This window comes from Chaetodon auriga, chromosome 2 (assembly GCF_051107435.1).
Source record: "Chaetodon auriga isolate fChaAug3 chromosome 2, fChaAug3.hap1, whole genome shotgun sequence".
NCBI classification, from domain to species: domain Eukaryota; kingdom Metazoa; phylum Chordata; class Actinopteri; order Chaetodontiformes; family Chaetodontidae; genus Chaetodon; species Chaetodon auriga.
The window spans coordinates 19,552,573-19,572,939 of NC_135075.1; the positions used below are offsets into that span (position 1 = coordinate 19,552,573).

A 20,367-nucleotide genomic window follows, 5' to 3' on the forward strand; every position below is an offset into this window, starting at 1 on the left:
AAACAAAAACACCTACCCTGGTCAGTACTGGTCCATCGCATTTTCCTCACTTTAATGCAACAGAGGCTTAGACATGATAACGGCCTGTGTGTCACTTAGACCAAACACGCTGTGAGTTTTCTGCACCCTCATCCACTGCCCACCCAACTCAACTAAACAGTGTCGTCGGACTGTGTACCAAATGTAAATACTTCATATCCATTTCTAACCTTAAGGTCTAACCTACCTAAACTTAACAACCTCCAACTTAAAAAGTCTGTTGATATTGTTCTAAAACTGCTTCTTTTTGCTCTCCACGCCTACAGCTTGATGATGTTGCCTCCATCTTCAAGGATGCCATGAGAGGAGCAGGAAGAGACTGGCCTTTGCTCTAGCCAAAGCAGTTCTGCAGCATTTGAGAAAACCGATTTGAAATACCAGCATCCAGCACGGCCGCAATTACCATTCTGCACAAATCCTCATCTGTAACTGGAACAGCAAGGTCATGTGATTGCTTTAGGTTTACTTCTCATTTGAGGAATTTGAGAGTCGTGTTTGCTTGCCAGACTAAATCAGACCTCGAGTTGTTGAGAGTAAATTGGTATTTGCCCACAGCCTCATATTTGACAGCATTCCCACAAACTTCTTAAAACATGTGGAAGCGTCGTTCTGTCTCGAGTTTTCTGCTGACCTTACGACCTCTGCTGCCCGTCACTCATTAGATCAGAAGGAGCATGTCAGTGTGACCACAGGAAGCAGTTGTGACGGACCAAACAACCTAAATTACACCACTGTTTTGGCGTACAATGCACCATGTTACGTCTCACTTGGTTGATTTTCTGTTTGTTTCTCTGTATGCGTCTGAGTCATTTGTGTTCAGCTATGCATGCATATGCATGACTGCTGACATATTTGCCACACACACACACACACACACGTAGACCACCCATGGATAGACAGAGGACCATTTCCTCTTTTCTGGCCACTGGGCCTATTTCACATGTACCTACCTTCGTCAGCCTGCCCACAAAAGGGGGTCAGTTCCTATTCAGCAGTTAACGAGGACGACAAACTGGAGGAGCCATTGTCCCTGCTCCTCAGCCCCTGTCACAAAGCTTATTGTTGCTGTCAATCAACATAACTGCTCGTTTCCACTCCCGGCTAACCCCGTCCATCCTCACCCGGCCCATGGCTACTTGCTGAGGTAAAAGGTTTAACTCACTGATTGAGTGGGTCCTCCAAACGTTTAAGTGGAGGAAGTCGCCATCACAAAGTCAAGAGCTCTTCACCTTCAGGAGAGCAAGATAGTAATCAAGCCAATTGGAGTCTTTACAAAACACACAAAAGTCACCTTGGTTGCACTTTGGGGTTTTCAGAAACTGCATTCTGCCTCCACAACCTGGCTGTGTCATCAGATGTACTGTAAAATCTTTGAACAGATGCGATCTTAAATAGAAGGTAAAAGAAAAGAAATCTGCAACTACTTTTATAAATGATTAATTGTTTCAGTCATCCTTTTAAGCAAAATGTCAACAGTTCTCTAGTTCCAGCTTCTCCAATATAAGGATTTGCTGCATTTCTCTGTTTTATATCACTGTAACTAAATATCTTTGGATTTTGGACTGATGGCAGTACAAAACATTTGAAGACATCACCTTGGACTCGGGAAAACTGATGATTCACACTCGTCTGAAATTTTACAGACTAACCGGTGAAGCAATTAATCAAGGCAGTAATGTGCAAAGTAACTGATAATGAAATTAACCATTACTTGCAGCCTTAATTTGAGTTCCTGCACAAGAGCAATACCTACATGGTGAAAGAACTGCAAGGCCTTCAGTCTGACTCCTCCACTTTGTGCATTCTTTGTGCAACAATGCTGGAAAACATCAGAACTTGGAAACAAAAACTTCAAAGTTCAGATATTTGAAAACCGCTCAGGAACTCTATATCAATGCTATTGTGTCAATGGAAAACTCATAAACCTTCATAATTACATGATAGTAGCCTGAAACACAAAGATATGGAAAACAAGAGGGAGGGGTGCCAAAATAGTGGAATAAAAAGTGAAAATAACCAGACGTTTGCCGTGCTGTGGTATATTCTTTCTCCAAATATGTGACTAATTATGGTAAGCAAGGAATGCTGGAGAGCACAACAACTGAGGCCATTCACTGCAAGACTGCGACAGGGCGACAACATCTGCACCCTGGGGTGGATCTACTGTAGAGGCAGAGAGGAACCTCAGGTGAACTACAGGAAGGACAAACTATTCAGCTTGTGGTCATTTCACAGCCACAGTGTGCGCTGTATCTACAATGATTTGACCCTCGATTCCGCTCACAATAACCGCAAATCATTAGCCTAATTACCAGTCCCTGAGATTTTATTAGGGAACACACACACAGAGGGACAGCACAAGAGAGAGAAACCTGTCAAGTGCCAGACACTAAATCACTATCTCAATACAAAGCATTCCCATCTTCCCAATCTCCCCTTCTTTTGGGGGATTTCAAGGGATTTGCTAAAGCTGTACATTTCTTTTGGATGTTGGAGGTGCTGTTGAAAACAGCCCCACAGATTGCATTGTGCTGACTGAGGTACAGTGCAGATAGTGCATAGCAAAGTGCACAGGAGTGGGAGAGAGAGGATTGCGGTGTGAGCTTCCTTTTATCCTGGTTCAATGGCTCAGAGAAAAGGGTGATTAGTTTGTCCCATCTCAAAGCGCTGCCACGTCTTTGGTTACAGAGATAAAAGCCTTGCCTCGCGTCGAAGAGAGCCGCCATTGTCACGCGAGAGAGAGACACAAAACCCCCAGCTACTTGAGTGAGGGGAGACACTGGGCAGTCCCAAGGAATGTCCCGTTAAGACATTTCTTTATTAGTGTTTTAAAACAAACTAGACTCATTGAGCAGCAGGCAGCGCACTGCTCCCTTGTATAATTTAATACTGTAACCTTTTGCCTGGAAACAAAGAGCTCTTTGAACAGAGCATAATGCCGTAAGACACCGATGACAGGCACATCCAGGAGATCTTCTCCCACTCCCCATCCCGTAAGAGGGCTGTCTCTGAAAGTACTGGGCCTGTACTGGTGGTGTGAGGGCCATTAAACACACGGGTCACTTCCAGGTAGGGCTCCGAGAGCAAGGAAGTAGGAACTTTCTTGTCAGTTCACTGGACAGGGTGACAAACTGTTTACAGGATGGCTTTGCCAAGGCTCTGTCTATGGTATGCAGGCTATGCGATCTGGATCACTGGCTGTAAAATCCCATCAAAGAAGGCTTCTTGGTCTCAGCAGTGTGAAGCTAAGCTTATCCTCAAGGAGATGAGCTGTTGGCAGCCCCGGTGTGACCAGCAGAACTATTTTTCCATACATGGACCCGTGGACTGGAATTACAGAGGGGAGATTTGTATTTGTTTTCCTTTGTTCTTTTTGTGCACATCAGCAGGTGGTCTCTCCACCATGAGATGACGGGCATTGTTTTGAGGGCCTTGTCTGCGATTGGTTGGGGTAAACACTGGATGGGCTTGTCCATATTCATATCCATAATGCCGTCCTCTGACGTGCACTGCCATGACACACTACAACTATATGGATGAGAGCAAGGATTTAAACATGGGGACACCGTGTAAAACATGAATAAAAACAGAACGTGATCATCCTCAAATGAACTGTGTTCAGTTTTACAAAGTGTTCCTGAGCCCATGCAGTAATATCCTTTATACAGTCATGTGTTCACAAAGTGGTGAACCTCGCTGCATCCTTGCTTGTGAACTACTGAGCCTTTCCAGGATGCCCCTTTCATACCCAATCATGATACTATCACCTGTTACCAATCAACCTGTTTACCTGTGGAATGATCCAAACAGGTGTTTTTGGAGTATTTCACATCTTGCTCCTGTCCCAACTTGTTTGAAACATGTTGCTGCATCAAATTTAGAATAAGCAAATATTTACAGAGACCAATGAAGTTGCTGAAGTAAAACATTAAATATATTGTCTTTGTACTGTTTTCAATTGCGTATATGTCAAAAAGGATTAACAAATCATCACATTCTATCTCATTTAAGCTTTACACAGCGTCCTAACTTAGAATTGGGTGTGTAAATCTTCAAAATACATATCCAAACAAACACTGAGTGGCAGACAGGTTTATCTATTGTACACAATAGAAGCACTACAGAATAATGACCACACCCAGATCGTAACTGCTTTTTGTTTTATGTAGAACAAGATACTGTGATGCAAACCTCAACAGAGAGCGAATGTCAACACTTAAACTCTTTCAGCACTTGAGGCTTTTTTTCCCACCATCCACATCTGAACCTTGTGAGACTGTTTTAACAACACAAGTGCTGTGGACATGGCACTGACTGATAACATCTGCTGAGGAGTCTGGATGGGCAGAGCACCTCTTGACCCTTTTGACCTTTTTCTGAAAACCCTCCATTCAGAGGCCTGTGCCAAGGGTGAGGTGATGTTTGAAGCATAACTTCCTCCTGCTGAGTCACGAAAACACATGTTGCCTTTCAGTAAACATACCTACCTGCATATTACTCTGTTTGAAACAAAAACGTCACAATGAATAAAAAATAAATGTGCTTTAAGGGATAGAAAGTAGAAAAATGTGAAAATTTGAAGGTACTTACGATACAGACAACCAGCTTCTCCGTTAAGTTGAGACCATCCAGGGCAACATTTGTACACAGTCTGATAGTCCTGTCTGTACACTTGTCTGTATGCGGTGTAGTACGCTGTCCTGTGAACATGACAAACAATTAGTTAAGAACTTTACACTGAAGGGGCTGTTTTTGTACTACACCATTATAAACAGTAGTGTGTGTGTGTCTGTGTGTGAACATATATACAGTATATATATTTGGCACGAAGAATTTTTAATGGTTCATGTGGTTGAATACCAGTAGATTGGGGAATAACATGAATTCTAATCTGACAACTCCCAGTCCTTTGAGTAACATGTTGTATAATGTTCAGCAAACATTTTCCCAGACTTTGAAGGCATCATTTTAAAGTGTCAGACTGGCAGACTCTACTTCAGAGAACGCTGCCCATCCCTGTACTTTGGGACCCCTCTCATTGCTCCACAGTCATTACACATCGTGGAAACACGTTTTGTTTACAGCGAGTAATTGTGGCCTTGGCTACCTTCAAAGCAGCCTTTGGCTTTGTAACACGGAGAAAGCGAGCGCGAGCGGCACAGTGAGAAACTCCTGAAACTGACGTTTAGAGATAGGCTAAAATGTTAGCATGACTCCTTCAAAAGGAATTTTGGCTGCAGAGAGGGCTGTGTGTTAAATAGCTGGTAACCCCTGATGGAGTGGGGTTACACCTTGCACTTAACCGTACGAGAGGTTCAAAACTGTGATTACAGAACAAGAGCAAGGGAGATGAAGAGGGAAGAGGAAAGAGGAGCTCAGGGAGAGAGATCTCATCCTGTTTGGAGGTGGAATTAAACGGAGGATCATACCCTCTCCATTAAATTCTTTTGGTGGCATGACTCATGGAAACAACACAAAACCATTAATTAATGCTTTGCTTTACTCAGAGCTTAATCAGCAAAGCACGACATCCCCTGCAGGTGAAGACGGGAGTGTTTGTATAGTCAGAGGTTTTGACTGCAGAGGGGGGAGAGGAGACAGACTGAAAAATGAGCTGTTATTACTCACCTCCTCTCGTATCCCATGCACCATGACTGTCCCACGCAGCCTTGCTTCCACACTTTGACCATGCGTGTGAAGGCCTGCACACACGGCTGCCTCTGGGCGACCAGCGTCACCTCCCTCTCCACACACACATTGGGCCTGGAACCAAAACAGTGGCAAAAATACTTAAGGTGTCAAACTGTTCTGCAGCGTTTTTACAGATGTACAGATAGCAGTAGGGCAATTTATGAGTGCTGGAAGAAAGGTAGATGAACAAAGCTCACACGAGGCATTTTCTAGTTGTCAACGATGTAATGCCTGTGAGGGCATTACCTGTGCTGAGGTGGAAGGCTGCTTATGATGTCTGGTTTTTGGTATTTTTAAAGACTTAAGGGGAATTCCTCATACATCACCTGGAACAACGCTGAGCAGCAAAGTTACAAGATACTACCTGTAGTTCAACCTAAACTCAGAATTGATCTGAAATGTGTCACCTGGGAGTCCTTCAGAGGGATGGACTTGGCAAGGATTTTAGATCTTCCACTCCAAATATAAAAGCAAAGAAAATAAAAACCATAACAACAAAAGGAATATTTTAGATCTGTGTCAGGTTTGCTGGGAAACAAAAGCATATGATGTACAATCCCTGTAACGAATTACGTCTTCACTGCACATCTTCAAAATAAATGAATAAAACGAAAAGCACGCCACAATTTTCCAGCAAATTCACATGAAACGTTTATAGTGTTTTCACTGGACATGTGGTGGAACATATACATGTTTTTACTTGTGTGCAAAAGACTGGAAGTCAGCAGAAACAGGAGACAGTCAACATTTTCACCTCTGGGTAAAACACACTAAGACCTCAACTTGATGTTTTGTCATTTTTACAGAAAGTCTGTCTGTGTTAACAAGCAAACCTGCCACTGATGTCTTCACACCACTGGCTGCAGCACACAGAGGAGCCTTATCGAAAAAGTGCAACATGATCTCTGAAACATTTTCTCCTCTGGTAGCTCTCCAAAGACAGACAGGAAGGCTCGGCATATGGAGATCAGCAGGAATCTTAAGACAGCATCCAGCTGCTCATCTCATAAACAATAGTAATCACTATCACCTCCAGCTGTACACATAATTGCATAAGGAAGACCTTATTGTTAGTGGCAGGTAACTGCAGAGAATCTTCTCGCATGTAATTCAAACTCCTTATTTATTATTTTGGGATTTAAAATACCTGTTTTAATTTTCTGTCTCTTCAATTTGAGGGTCTTAAAACAAATAGCCTCTGGCAGTTAGGAATGCAGTACAGACCATCTACATGGAGCTAATATATAATCATGTAAATTACAGTGATATTATCCATAGACAGCCAAAGAAAGACCACGATAAGAGCACACAACAGAAAAATGAACCTTGGGGCATCAATAAAACAGATCTGTCATCCGGCTTCTGTTTGATACTACTGAAACAACAGCAAAACACTTCATAAGCTTGTTATCTGCCTCTGCGTCTGCAGGTGAACCAGTAGTTTTCTCAAACTTCAAAAGAAATGTGAGGAAATGTAAAAACACCTCAGGAGAGATTAAGAGTAAGTAATCCCTAAAGAACCTGTACACTAAGAAAATATAAAACAAGTTAAATAGTATGTAAACAACAAAATACAGCACAAAGGGTTACTCACATATAAGACTGGAGATTGTTGGCGATGCCATAACGCAATGCGTGAGTCTCTCTAATAAATATGAGGATAAAAGAAAAAATAACACTATCCATGTTTCCTCTTCTTGGATTAGAGACTCAAAAAAGGTGAATAACTCGCAAACTCATTCATGAGTATAACTCAGCAGTTTAGCCATAAAAAAAACTAATAAATAAACTAATTTAAAAAAAAATCCGAGCGGTCAGCAGGACGAAAGTTAAAAGGCGCGTAAAGGATCTTCGGCGTGGAAATGACCAGACCTTTCCAAACACGCCTCAGCCATCACAGGCGGTGTGTTTTCTCGCTGTCGGCCGGTGTGTGACACACTGACTTCAAACTGCAGCTCACCTTCGCTTCCTCACTGCAGATGTTGGACTGAAGGGCGAAAAGCTCGCGGAGGCTGAGCGCGTTCTGCTTCCCTCCATTCACTTGGTAATGATGGCAGGGGTTTGAGGAGGTGGGGGGTGGAAAGGGTGCCATTTACTATTCAGAGCTTCAGCAGTCTCACAAGACACCCAGCAGTTCGCAGGAAGAATAAAGGTTTCACTGAGTCCCGATTTTAAACATAAAACGTTTCTCTTATTCTGGTTTCGTTAAGACTTTCGCTCATTTGTGTTACTTTAGGCGCTGTGTGCTTTTATTAACATAAAGACATTTTACATGCCCTTATTCTGTTCTTCCGCCACTGTGGTGTTTATTTATTTCCATGAGCGCGTGTTGATGAAAACAAAGCACGTGGAGATGGGAAATAAGCGCACATGTAGAGCAACATCCGCGCGCACGGAGCCGTGAAGCATGTGCACGAGAGAAGATGCAGAGCACTCACGGTGGGCATGGACATCTAAGTAAACTGAGTGATGTGCTATCACAGAGGATGTTTGGGGGGCGGTGTGAAGGAGCTCGTGGTCACTCTGCAGGGCAAACAGCTGATGGCGCGGTCAAAGGGTCAGCCGCCAGGACTGACTACTGCTGCTCTCCAAACAAAGCTTTCATTGCACGCATGTGTGTTCATGACCCAAAAGAGTCTCGGGTCACCGCGGTCCGTGCGACCTCCGCGGGTACCAGGTATTCGGCATGTTGTTTGAATTAGATCAGGGGCTCTTTCAGACATGTCAGAGCTCATCGAAGATATGCTTTGCCAACGTTTGGAGAGAGAACAAGAGTCATTTTAACTGCAACAACAAAAGTGTTGTCTTGTGATAATCGAATTAATTTGTTTGTGTTTATTTCTGAGAAGCCCCTGGGCAGTAATCTGATGACAGGGCCCTATATTCACCCCCACCAGTGTGGATGTACCCTGTCAGCTCCAAGTTCCCATCAAGATGCATACAGCAGACTACACATGGCAGCTTCACTACACTGTATGCCCTGAGACCAACTAGTACTAGGAATATCTGACTGACTACGGTACAGTTACACCGAACAGCAACATGTTACTGTATATGATCTCTATAGTTAATTACTTCATAATGCAGTTGATAACTGTCCTTTACTGGGGCAAAGACCTTGAACAAGTTTGCAATTAATCAAATCAACAAAACCTATTGACACAGAGCTAACCAGGACAGCTGCCCAGTCTGTGAGGTTGGTCATCCAGCCTTAATTCTAAAACTCCTTGAGCTGCCTAAGGTACCAACTACCCCAACCCTAATTTTGTCTGTGTGGCAATTATCTTGTGTTAGATTGATTGTTTCATTAATTTGTTTGGTTATATGCCCTATCAAAAAACAATATAAACTGAAGCCATCTTGAGGCCCTGTCTTATACAGGGGCCCTACAGTCAAAGTTTAGTTTAATATTACAGTCGTGGTTACATGGTGCAAAACTCTTCAACAAATGTGTACTTTATGAGATTATCAAACTAATTTACAGCAAATCTCTGACAGGTTATTAATCCAGCAGGGAAAAAAAATATTGGTTTCTGAGATGCTGGGGGGCCACAACTCATTGTTGTCTCGGGGGCCCATTGCAGGTTAATCCATCCCATATCACAAAACACTCACATGAATGGATCTAGGATGCACTGAAAACTATTTCAGTGTATTTCACGTTCACTATTGTACTATTTTGTAAAATGGATGGTAATTTGCTGACACCTCGTGGTTACAAATAAGAACTACAGGCTACATCTGGTCTGACAAGTGTCCTGCAGATGATGCAACAAGCAGACTTGGACAAATATTAACGCGCATGTCCTAAACAACAGGAAGTTGCCACAGAAAACGAACTTTGCACTGCCTAATCTACAACCAAGCAAAGAAGCTGAGGAGCCGTTCTGTAAATCTTAGTGATAATCAAGCACATGTTCGTTTTAAACCGGTGAAGTAACTTTACGACGCTCCCTAACTAGCACTTCCAACACGACCTTTGCCCTTCGCATGCTCACTGCGGTGCCTTAGCATGCAGTGGGTAATTAAAGGAGGACTGTGCACACTCAGACAAAGTCACACTATTAAAGACGTGCTCATACATTTGCCGAGGTTCGTGGCTCGTCGAAACATGTCGTCGTCTCCAGCTAAACGGCCGGTTTCCTTACTGGGAACTATGGCGTTCGGTGGGCGAGCTGACGCCAAGCAGAGCCTGGACATGGTGAAGGCTTTCCTGGACAGGGGACACAACCAGGTGGACACAGCCTTCATGTACGCGGATGGGAAGGCAGAGACGGTCATAGGGGGCATGAATCTCCCCAAAACAGGTATATCTGAAGCACCCATAACCGTTGTATCTACAAAAAGTGGACTGACTCAGTGAGCTAAGGTTAAGTGCGTTTCCAGGGTGAACTAGCTAAGTTGTTGCTAGACAACTTACCTGCTTGTTCGCACCTGCTGGGAATTATGGGTAACAAAAACGGCCCAAGCCCCCTTAGTAGCCAACGGCTAACGGTAACCAGCAGCTGGTAGTGTTTTCATGACTTATATACGGACAAACCTTTTTGGCTTTCGGGACAATTTATTTTATTTGTAAGGGACAAAGTACAACGTTAAACATACATGTCACCGTTTGATATGCGCCACAGAACATTTGAAGGTAATTCTTATCTGCAGGCCATTGCCAGGTCAATGTTAAATACACACCAGATTAAAAGCAAGATTATTTGCATACAAAGCAAAACCAATAAAATGTAGATTGAGTGGTTACACAGCTACTAGTCTGGGGAAGAAGTACTCAGATGTTTTAAGTCAAAGAAGGGATATAGTAATCTTACATATTATTGAAATATTAAGTTATAAGACCTGTACGAAAGTATCAGCATCAAAATATAATTAAGTATCACAAGTAAACAAAAGTTCATTATGCCAAATTGTCCACTTCAGAATGACATCACTGGATTATAATATGATGTTGTAGCTTCAAAAGTGGAAGTAATTTCAACTACGTAATATACTGCCAGATAGCTTGATCCACAATTATAGCTACTTTTTTGTTGGTTTGTATTTTATATTAATAACATGAATCTGCAAAGTCAGTAACATTGTTAAATGAATGTAGTGGTGTAAAAAGGACAACACTGGCTTCCAAAACACATTAGAGTAACATAGCAAAAATTGTACCCCAAAATTGTACTTAAGTGAATGTACTTAGTTACTTTCCACCACTGCCACTAGCAGACTTAATAGGTTTTGTCCTGATCAAACTCCATGCTAGCTATTACCTTAAAGAGGCACTCAAACAATGTACTATTACTACGTACAGTAGATGGACTCACAAGAGACCAGTTGAAGGAAGAATTATGAAAATCAGATCAGCAGAGGCTGAGATGTCCTTACCTCTGGTCCCTGGTGTGGTGAAGCATCGACGGATCCTGTGTTTCCCATCATAGGATCTCCTCTCTGTGAGATTAGTGTTTTTACACGGTCCCTGATCACTAAATTAAGTAAGATTGCTGCCTCATCTTCAGCAGCTCAGACCCATCTTGTATCAAACAGGGGAATCTCTGCAAACCAGAACCATGCAGCTCTTTTGGAGATACTTGGACAGTACTGACATGTACATTGACAGCAGGCAGCACTGAGCCTAGTATTTTCCTTCCCAATATAACACTTTGCTTACATTAAAGATGTGCTGTATATGGTACCTGCATGATTGTCTGTGAAGGTTTTCAAGGCAGCTGGACTTGGTCAGACTCGCTCAGACTCGCTCAGACTTGTTCTGACTTTGTAAAGCACTTAGAAACATTTGCATGATTATTAATCCAAAATATTGTCTCCATGTTAAAGCACTTCCTGGAGCCTGTTGGCTGGACAAAGAGAGTATAAAAGTAGAGACAAGGACAGAAATTAGGAGCTCTGGGAACAAGTACTATTAATGTCCTTTTATTATCATCATTATCGTGATTTGGTCTGACCATTGACTGGACTTAAGAACCTGCTGGCAAATCCAGACTCTTAATATCACTTCCCTCATCATGAATCATCAAGATGTCAATTTAAAGTCTACCTCAGACAATACACCTCCATCATTCTGCTAGTTTTTTGATATCAGGTTTGCAGCTTATTTGGTTGATTTGAATATTTTGATGATTTGTATAAACTCACGTGGGACCTGAAGTCCGTGTTCATGCAAAAATGAAAACCCTCAGTTTTTTTTTGCTGAAACCAGCCTGAGATTGACAAACTTTCACCTCATTGTGTTTGTGTGACAGTAAGCATAGCTACCAAAGCCAACCCCTGGGAAGGGAAGACGCTGAAGCCGGAGAGTGTGCGCTCTCAGCTGGAAACCTCACTTCAGAAGCTGCAGACCGATCGCGTGGACCTTTTCTACCTCCATGCGCCTGACCACCAAAACCCCATCCAGGACACCCTCAGGGCCTGCAATGAACTCCACAAAGAGGTAAGAGACCATATACCTTGTGTTGTGTGAGTTATAACTCCAAACATGTTGCTGGAACATTTCCTCTACCATGACACACCAAAAAGCTGGTACACTGAGGTACACGTGAAACTGTGACCTAATGTTAAAATATCGCCCTCAGGGAAAGTTCAAGGAGTTTGGCCTGTCAAACTATGCATCATGGGAAGTGGCTGAAATTGTGTGCATCTGCAGACACAACAACTGGATTGTTCCCACTGTGTATCAGGTATTCTAGCACTTTTTTAAAATAACCATGTAGTTTTATCTCCAATCAACTGCACCATCTTAGAAGAGATATGCCGCTTAGTATTTGTCCATGTTGCATCCCTCTAAATGAGTGTTAGAAAGCCCATTCAGAGTGAGCAGAGAAAAATGTTTGTGTCAAGCAAAGAAACAGCAGTTAAGCTTCCTTTTATGGCGTAGAGGAAGGAGTTGGCGGCAACACCTCTTTCAACTCACTTTAATCTTTAGGTGTTATTAAATGTTATCTTTGTGACTATACTTTCACTCGTCCCATAACTTTTACAACCTTTGCAGGGAATGTACAATGCCACTACAAGACAGGTTGAGACCGAGTTGCTGCCATGTCTGAGATACTACGGAATGAGATTCTACGCGTACAATCCCCTAGCAGGTGCTGTATGTGCCCCCTTCTGTGGAGGAGTAATGTTAATCTTGCTAAACTGTGACATTGTGCCATACTCGTGTCTGATATGGCTAGTACTAGACTTTATGGACGGCAATGTCTGTCTACCAGGTAGTAGATCAATTAATACAAAATTAGGCGTTTTTGAGGCGCAGATGATGTAACCCACTGACTTTGGTGATACCCTGATTTTGACTCTAGCACCATCATGTGGTGGACATTTATCATTCTGAGTAAAATGTCTCAACAGCTATTGGATGGATTGTAATTATTCAACTTTTTATCTAGCGCCATCAAGTCAAACTCAAATTTTATGTTTAATGCTAATTCACAAATGTTAGTGTACTAAAAATGCCAAACTGATGGTGAACATGGTAAACGTCATACTCAGTGGAAACATGTTAGCGCACTAACTTTAGCTCAAAGCATCACTGTGCCTGCATACAGCCTCACAGAGCCACTACCGTGACTATGGTCCCTGTCTTGTTTTTACATTAACTAGAAGTCAAACAGAGCATGGTAAAACCTTCATTTTGAGTGACAGTGCTGATTACAGAAATAATCAAACTCTAGCTCATTTTAGCTGAATTCTGGCATTACTCCTCTGCAGGTGGCCTCCTGACAGGAAAGTACCATTATGAAGACAAAGATGGTTCCCAGCCTGTAGGACGATTCTTTGGCAACAGCTGGGCTGGAGCATACCAGGACAGGTGAAGACCAGCCGCTCTGCCTTTGACATTTTCCCAACAAATAAGCAGCTCCTTTTATTTTACGTTGTTACTAATGAGGCATTTTTGCATGTCTGCACTTTATGTACATTTGTTTGTTAACACTGATCCAATCTCTGTCAGATACTGGAAGCAGAGTCATTTCCAGGCTATAGATGTGGTTCAAAAGGCCTTGGAGACAGTGTACGGCTCAGAGAAACCCACTTTGATTTCTGCTGCTATGCGCTGGATGTACCATCACTCCCAGCTTAAGGTACAGTGCCTTGCATACATTCTGAGCCCCCTTGGACTTTTCTACATTTTGCAGTGTTACAACCAGTGTCAAACTGATCTTAGTTGTTTAGCTGTTATATTCTGTCCCTTTTCAATTGATGGATTTAATGCTGCTCTGAGATATTCAAAGTTTAGGATATTTTTTTTATATAACCTAACCCTGCTTTGTACGACTTTATCCCTGACCTCTTTGGTGAGCTCCTTGGTCTTCATGATGATGTCGATTGTTTGGTATTGTGTCTAACAAACTCTGAGGTCCTCACAGAACAGGTGTATTTATACTGAGATTTAATTGCATGCAGGTTGACTCTGTTAAATGAATTACGTGATTTCTGAAGGCAACTGGTTGCACCTGATCTTAGTTAGGAGTTTTGCAGCAAAAGGGGTGAATACATATGCACTCAATACTTTTCAGACTTTTATTTGTAAATAATTTTGAAAACCGTGTAGTATTGATCCCCTCTTCTTATGGACTATTTTGTGTTGGTCCAGTGCATATGACCCCAATAAAATCCATTTTAATTTACAGTGGTAACATGAAAAAAAGACTGCTTTTACTGTGCATGGACAGCTACAGCTGACATGAGTTATTGTGTGTTTTGTCATTATCATGTAGAGATTATGCAGCATTTAGTCTTTGAAGAAGTTTAACACATTTTTGTCAGCACTGTGTCAATAATCACTGGTCAGGCAGATGGCTTTACATCACCAGATACATTTTACGATGATACTGCACATACTGAGAATTAGGCCTGCAACTGATGATCATTATGTATTCAGTAATACCAAAGATCCTCACTCTTTTACAATCTGGACGAGCCTTGTCAACACTACCCACTCAAAAGCTGTGTTGATGCTTACAGTAGCTGGAAAATGTTATACCAACTTTAAATGCAACACATCCTCATTAAACGCAGATTCTGGTTTTTCTCTTTAACCACTAAATTGTCTGCTGTTTCAGGGTGAAGTTGGTGATGGAGTCATCATTGGCATGTCAAGTATGGAGCAACTTCAGCAAAACCTGGCTGCGGCAGAGGAGGGTCCTCTGGACGAGAGAGTGGTCGCCGCCTTCAATGAGGCCTGGAATCTCGTAGCCCACGAGTGTCCAAACTACTTCCGCTGAAGAGCCAAAATCTCCCTAACGTTCCAATCAAATATCATCTAAATTTATAAAGGAAATAGATCTGATAAAGCAGCTCTCCCTTACATCCTTTTCTTGGAATAATTTTTTTTTTAGAAAAAAATGATGTTAGAGGCCAGCATGTATTAATGCATCTGAGCACTTAATCATTAATGTATAAATGTAAAAATGAATATGCAAGATAGTTTTTCAGGGAAAAATAATCTTTTGTGGAGTCTGCCTTAATTAAACTGTTACATTGAAAAGAAAACTCATCGAACGGGTTTGTTTAACACATGAAATTAAATTTGTTTTTGCTCAATGGCAAAATACTTGCACGCAATACAAAACTTTGTCATATTTCAACAAAACAAGTTGCATTAACATGATTACATGTAAGATCATCATTTAGTCTTTTGACTCCAGTCACCAGTTTACTGGACAAAAATTCAGTCCAAAGCTAAAATTCAAGGTCAACGATAGGAGTTCATGTTTTGGGCTGAAAAGAGGACATAAGGAAGAGATAACAGACTCCAAGGGCAGCACAGGCAGTCAGGATGAAAGGTTTCAATCTTAATGTCCCTCTGCTGTCGGACGTTGGCAAAAATGACCTTTAAAAACAATGTGTACGAGCTCCTGCACTTGCAGATGTCTCATTCTGCATCATCGTCATCATCGTCGTCTTCATTATCCTGCATAGACTCTTCCTCACCAGCACAGTTCTCAAACTCGCCTGTTTCTGAGTTCCACATACATTTGATCTGCACCTTGAATTCTGCCATTTCAATGCCAAAGAGTTTCTATGGACAAAAAAGAAGGAGCCAATTTGGACAGTGAGTCAGATGCAACACAGCACAACATGCTACAGTTCACGTTTTCTGTCATCAGACAGTCAAGAACTCACCAGAATACGAGCCTGCTCGGGAGTCAGAATGTCTCCATCCTTACACACTTCATGGTCCTTCAGCAATGTCACCACACCTTTCATAACATGATACAAAATGTGACTATCAAGTGTCTTATCCAAGTGATGTGAAGTGATGACTGACAGTGGTCATTTTTCAGAGAAAGAACCTGTTACACTCTAACATGTTTTAAGGATTAGGCCTATTCTACTAACACATACTGTCTGATTTTAATAAGAACCAATTCACTTGAAGGGTAGGGAAGACAAAAAAGTGTTAAGAAAATGATTATTGTAATGGGGATGTTGGTCTTTGCATGACAAATGTAGCATAATGGCATCCTTATCTTGTAATCTTACCTTTCTTGAGGGCAGTGGGGAGTCCTAATTGCCTCAACTGGGGCTCCATTGAGTGAGGAAATTGTTCCAAGGGTCCCTCATCCAGAGTTATGTCCATCTGTGCCTGGTTGCCTGCCCGTGCATAATCCACCTCTTTGAAATTACTGAAATACCTGCGGGCAGAGAACACCATTTTGTCAAATGAAGAACAATATTTGGTGAATTACTGCAATTAAGGGCACATTAAGTGAAGCCTTACTTACTCTTGTACCTCATCTTTTGTTTTGTTTGTGAACAGTACTCCCACTTCTCCTCGTAGATACTTGCTGACCTGTGCGTTATCAGAAGGCAATAAAAATTTCAGATCTTTGCAGTACATTATTGTGACATTTCTTTAAACCACTAGTAAGATCTCACCTACCTTGTGCAAATTATCCTTGTATTCGTCTGTTTCTCCTTTACCCAAGGCAACCATCATGACTTTATTTTTGCCAAAGAAGAACCTGGAAAAGAGGAGTCCAGTTAAAATGTTTTAAGGGGTACTCCATTGACCTTTAATAAAGTTGGGGTAATGGCAAGAAACACATTATAAAAAAATAATGTTCAAAAGTGAAGCAGTAGCGACTGAGATATTCTGACTTTCAGTTCTGAATAAACCATCCCTCACTCCATGGCCCAAGTTACTGACATAAACTGTCTGACATAACTTTGATGACATTATTGTGGTTACCTCAGACTTTAAAAGAGCTCCTCCAGGATTACAGAAGACATTACATACAGGCTGAGTAGTACTGAGGAGTAAACTGACCTCCATGTGTGAAGTCATTCATATGTTCCTTTAAATTCATTGAAATGTCAAACCAATGGACTGGTTGCTGTCCTTACCTGCTGTGTTTCCATGCTGTCCTGATGTCTTTCAGTTTGTTATTCCTCATATTGGCCACAGAGAATATGAACAAGTTTCTGTAGGTGTCCACACATTTCCGTACCTAGAAAGAGAAACAGGTGGAAAATTTACTGTAGTGTCAAACATGTCAACAGCTTCAGCTAACCCTAGTTAGCATAAAGCTAGGTAGAGCTGAGAGCAGACCAGAGCCGAAGACACTCACCTCCTCGATTAATTTCTGTTTTAACTCCAGTCCCTTCTTGGCTGTTTTCGTTAACGAAACTGAGAGAAAGATTATGTGAAAAGCAGTCAGTCAGTCAGTTAGTAAGTTGTGAGTTTATCTGATATCAATTAGCCGTAACTGTTACAGCACCCCATGTACGTTAACTGCTATTTCCCCCAGAAGAAGCTAGCGTTTTTTTCTTTCCTTTTATCGCAGGCAGCGGTTACATACAAGAGACCGCGTAATAACATTAACCACTTCGTGTGTATTTACATGACACAATTTCAACGTATATTTACTTACTTTTCTTGTCCCTCTTTGACTTCGGCATGGTTTCCTCTCACGATGGCAGAGCAGCAGGCGCACACGTGAAGGAAAAGGACCCCAAATGTTTCTGTTGGGTGAAGCTGACCGCGCGGTGCCTGACTACAAAGCTAAAATAAGGTTTTAAAAAAGGACTTTTAATTAAAATATGTATACCTCATGTTGCTGGTGTCCAGACACTTACTGCTTCCCTGACATAAATTTACACATAATTAGCCTTAAGAGTGATGTCAGCGTTGGCGTTACTTCAAAGTGCTATTACTCATAAAGCAGGCAAAATCATTAAAAGTGTTTTTGGCAGGCTCTCCTTTATGAGTGCAATGCATACAGATATGATACCAGATAGCTAAAATTAGCTAAAATAATGAGCTATAATAATAATTCATAGAAAATAAATTCAGATGCCGGCATGATGATTAAATCGCATATTGTGATGTTTCATCTATTTTAGTGCATACATTTTGACTTCAACTTTTTTTTTTTTTTTTGTTACTAAAAGCAACATAGTACTGCCCAGCTGTCCCACATTCATTTTACATCTATGTATAACATGGCAGGATGAAGGTAATGTCTGAACTAAATGTCTGGGGATTATGGACTGATTAACCCACTAGGAGGCCTCGCAGTCAAAGGAACAACATGAAACTGAAGCGAAATACTACTTCTAAGTGTTGGTGTGTTGTTGGGCCTTATGGAGAGCGTGGCCCTTGACTAGATCTGTAAGTCCCTTTTTCAGTTTTGATTCAACCCAGAAATTTTCTATTGATTTTAGAGAAATGTCTGGGACTTATTTTAAGGACAGCAGGCCCAAAACATTTGCTCCTCTTTCCCTGTGACTGAGCATCGCATCATATCGCTTTCAGTGAGGACGCATTAAGTGACATCAGGACAGTTACTCATTCACCCATCATTCTGATAACAAAGTTTTAAGAAAAAGAGCCACATCATCAGTGATTATCTTATTGGCTGGTATACACTGATGTGATGAAACAATCTCCAATTCAGTGCAAAAATAGTGATGATACCAAAGCACATTTATCCTAGTATAAGACAAGAAAAGGCTTTGATCATAGGCAGGGAAGCATGTCACAGACTGAAACAGACCAGAAATGATTACAAAAGATTTCCACTCCCCATAAATCAAAATCAAAATCTATATACAAGTAAAAAATTAGAAGATTAAAGTAAATAATAACTGGAAAAACTATGGCATGGCAGCGACTTTAAACAGGTAACAGGTTCAGTTATGAATGTCAAACAGCTGACATACACAGCCGTCACTGACCAAATGTCAATCAAACCCAGAAGCAGCTTCAAAACAGAACGAGGCAAAACACTTATCCTCTTCCCTTTGCTGTGTTACAACTAACAATACACAAGTTCAGTGCCAATTAAGATCACTGGGCTGCCACAGTGACATAAACCAAAGATGATTTTGATATTCTATGTAACTTTACAAATGCCAAATGAACACAGGACAAGATATAATTTCACTCAATTTCTTTCCCTGTGTGCTGATACAGTTAGTAGTTGTTGCGAATAAAACAAAGCAAAACTTACCAATTAACTTAATAGATATTGGATGCATTCACCCCCACCCACCCCTCCTCTCCTGGTGGATGCAGTCTGGCAGCAAAACAAGTCCGGGCAAAGACAGACATGTCCATAGCTTTTACGTGATGCACAGCTGAAACTCAGCAGATTTGTAACCTCCAATAACTCTATTTTTCTATTGTTAAGTGATGGCAAACATATTTGTTCGAATTAGTTTCTTAATAGACGATGTTCTTATTTTCATGGTGGAGGCGGCGGTGTGGCTCAGATCCTGCTGAGTGGGCAACACCTGAGGCTGCTCAGTTGTCCTGGTGGATCCATTTGCTTTACTTATGTGTAACAATATACATTTTGTCATCATAATTTTATATACTATGTGAATCTATACTTGTACTTGCACTTGTGAATCTATTCTCTACATAGGACATCAGTTGCATGCTTCCAGAGGGTTTTTTCTTTAACTTCATCACCTTCATTAATTTTTGTAAATATGGGTGTATTCTGAATTTGATGCAGGACCATGTTTCAAACACGCTGGGACTGGAGCAACTAAAGACTGAGAAATATGTGGAATGCTCCAAAAACACCTGTTTGGAACATTCCACAGGTAAACAGGCTCATTGGTAACAGGTGATAGTATCATGATTGGGAATGAAAGGGGCATCCTGGATCACAAGCGAGGATGGAGTGGACACTTTCTTGGTCGCAAAGCCCCCAGAGGCAAATTGTGATTTGTGATATTGTACTGTATACATGAAACTGACTTCACTTTCATTTTTGACTGACTTCTTAAAATAAATAATGCGCAAATTAATTAATTAATCACATTTTTAAAAAATAAATGTATATATGTATAAATATATAAATGCATATAGCCCCCCCCCCCCCATACACACATATAATAATACAAAATATAAGCTATAATATCAACATCTTCATTGCTGTGATATATATATATATATATATATACACACACACACATATATGTAATAGGCTACCTTACAGTACATAGTCAAATAATGGAGTAGAATACGCTATGACTATAGAGCAGTAGGCTATCATATCCCTGGATTGATGCTGTATTATTATTATTATTATTATTATTATTATTATTATTATTATTATTATTGTGGTGAAAGTTTGTCAGTGACATAAAATAAAAAGTTATTTGTGAACC

At 41.2% G+C, this 20,367-nt stretch overlaps 3 protein-coding genes across 3 annotated transcripts in view; 1 reads left to right on the top strand and 2 right to left on the bottom strand.

The window, feature by feature from the left end:
* The window catches only part of megf6b (multiple EGF-like-domains 6b), a 56,633-nt gene extending 48,811 nt beyond the window's left edge, over nucleotides 1–7,822 (bottom strand). Inside the window, exons 1-4 of the mRNA XM_076744383.1 lie at nucleotides 7,691–7,822; nucleotides 6,431–6,444; nucleotides 5,668–5,802; nucleotides 4,630–4,739 (exon numbers count right to left, since the gene is read on the bottom strand). Coding sequence (XP_076600498.1) covers nucleotides 4,630–4,739; nucleotides 5,668–5,802; nucleotides 6,431–6,444; nucleotides 7,691–7,822 — 391 coding nt within the window. The remainder of the gene's footprint in view (nucleotides 1–4,629; nucleotides 4,740–5,667; nucleotides 5,803–6,430; nucleotides 6,445–7,690) is intronic.
* A 1,717-nt stretch (nucleotides 7,823–9,539) lies between these two features.
* Nucleotides 9,540–16,581, top strand: akr7a3 (aldo-keto reductase family 7, member A3 (aflatoxin aldehyde reductase)). Its single transcript, XM_076760999.1, has 7 exons — nucleotides 9,540–10,037; nucleotides 11,985–12,172; nucleotides 12,315–12,419; nucleotides 12,731–12,827; nucleotides 13,450–13,549; nucleotides 13,691–13,820; nucleotides 14,802–16,581. The coding sequence occupies exons 1-7, from the start codon at nucleotides 9,743–9,745 to the stop codon at nucleotides 14,961–14,963; spliced, it is 1,077 nt and encodes a 358-aa protein (XP_076617114.1). The 5' UTR covers nucleotides 9,540–9,742; the 3' UTR covers nucleotides 14,964–16,581.
* On the bottom strand, nucleotides 15,245–17,729 carry mrto4 (MRT4 homolog, ribosome maturation factor). The gene is made up of 8 exons (XM_076761013.1): nucleotides 17,616–17,729; nucleotides 17,313–17,371; nucleotides 17,089–17,192; nucleotides 16,625–16,706; nucleotides 16,467–16,534; nucleotides 16,225–16,376; nucleotides 15,865–15,941; nucleotides 15,245–15,760 (listed from the first exon to the last, which is right to left on the bottom strand). The coding sequence occupies exons 1-8, from the start codon at nucleotides 17,641–17,643 to the stop codon at nucleotides 15,614–15,616; spliced, it is 717 nt and encodes a 238-aa protein (XP_076617128.1). The 5' UTR covers nucleotides 17,644–17,729; the 3' UTR covers nucleotides 15,245–15,613.
* Between the last annotated feature and the right edge of the window lie 2,638 nt (nucleotides 17,730–20,367).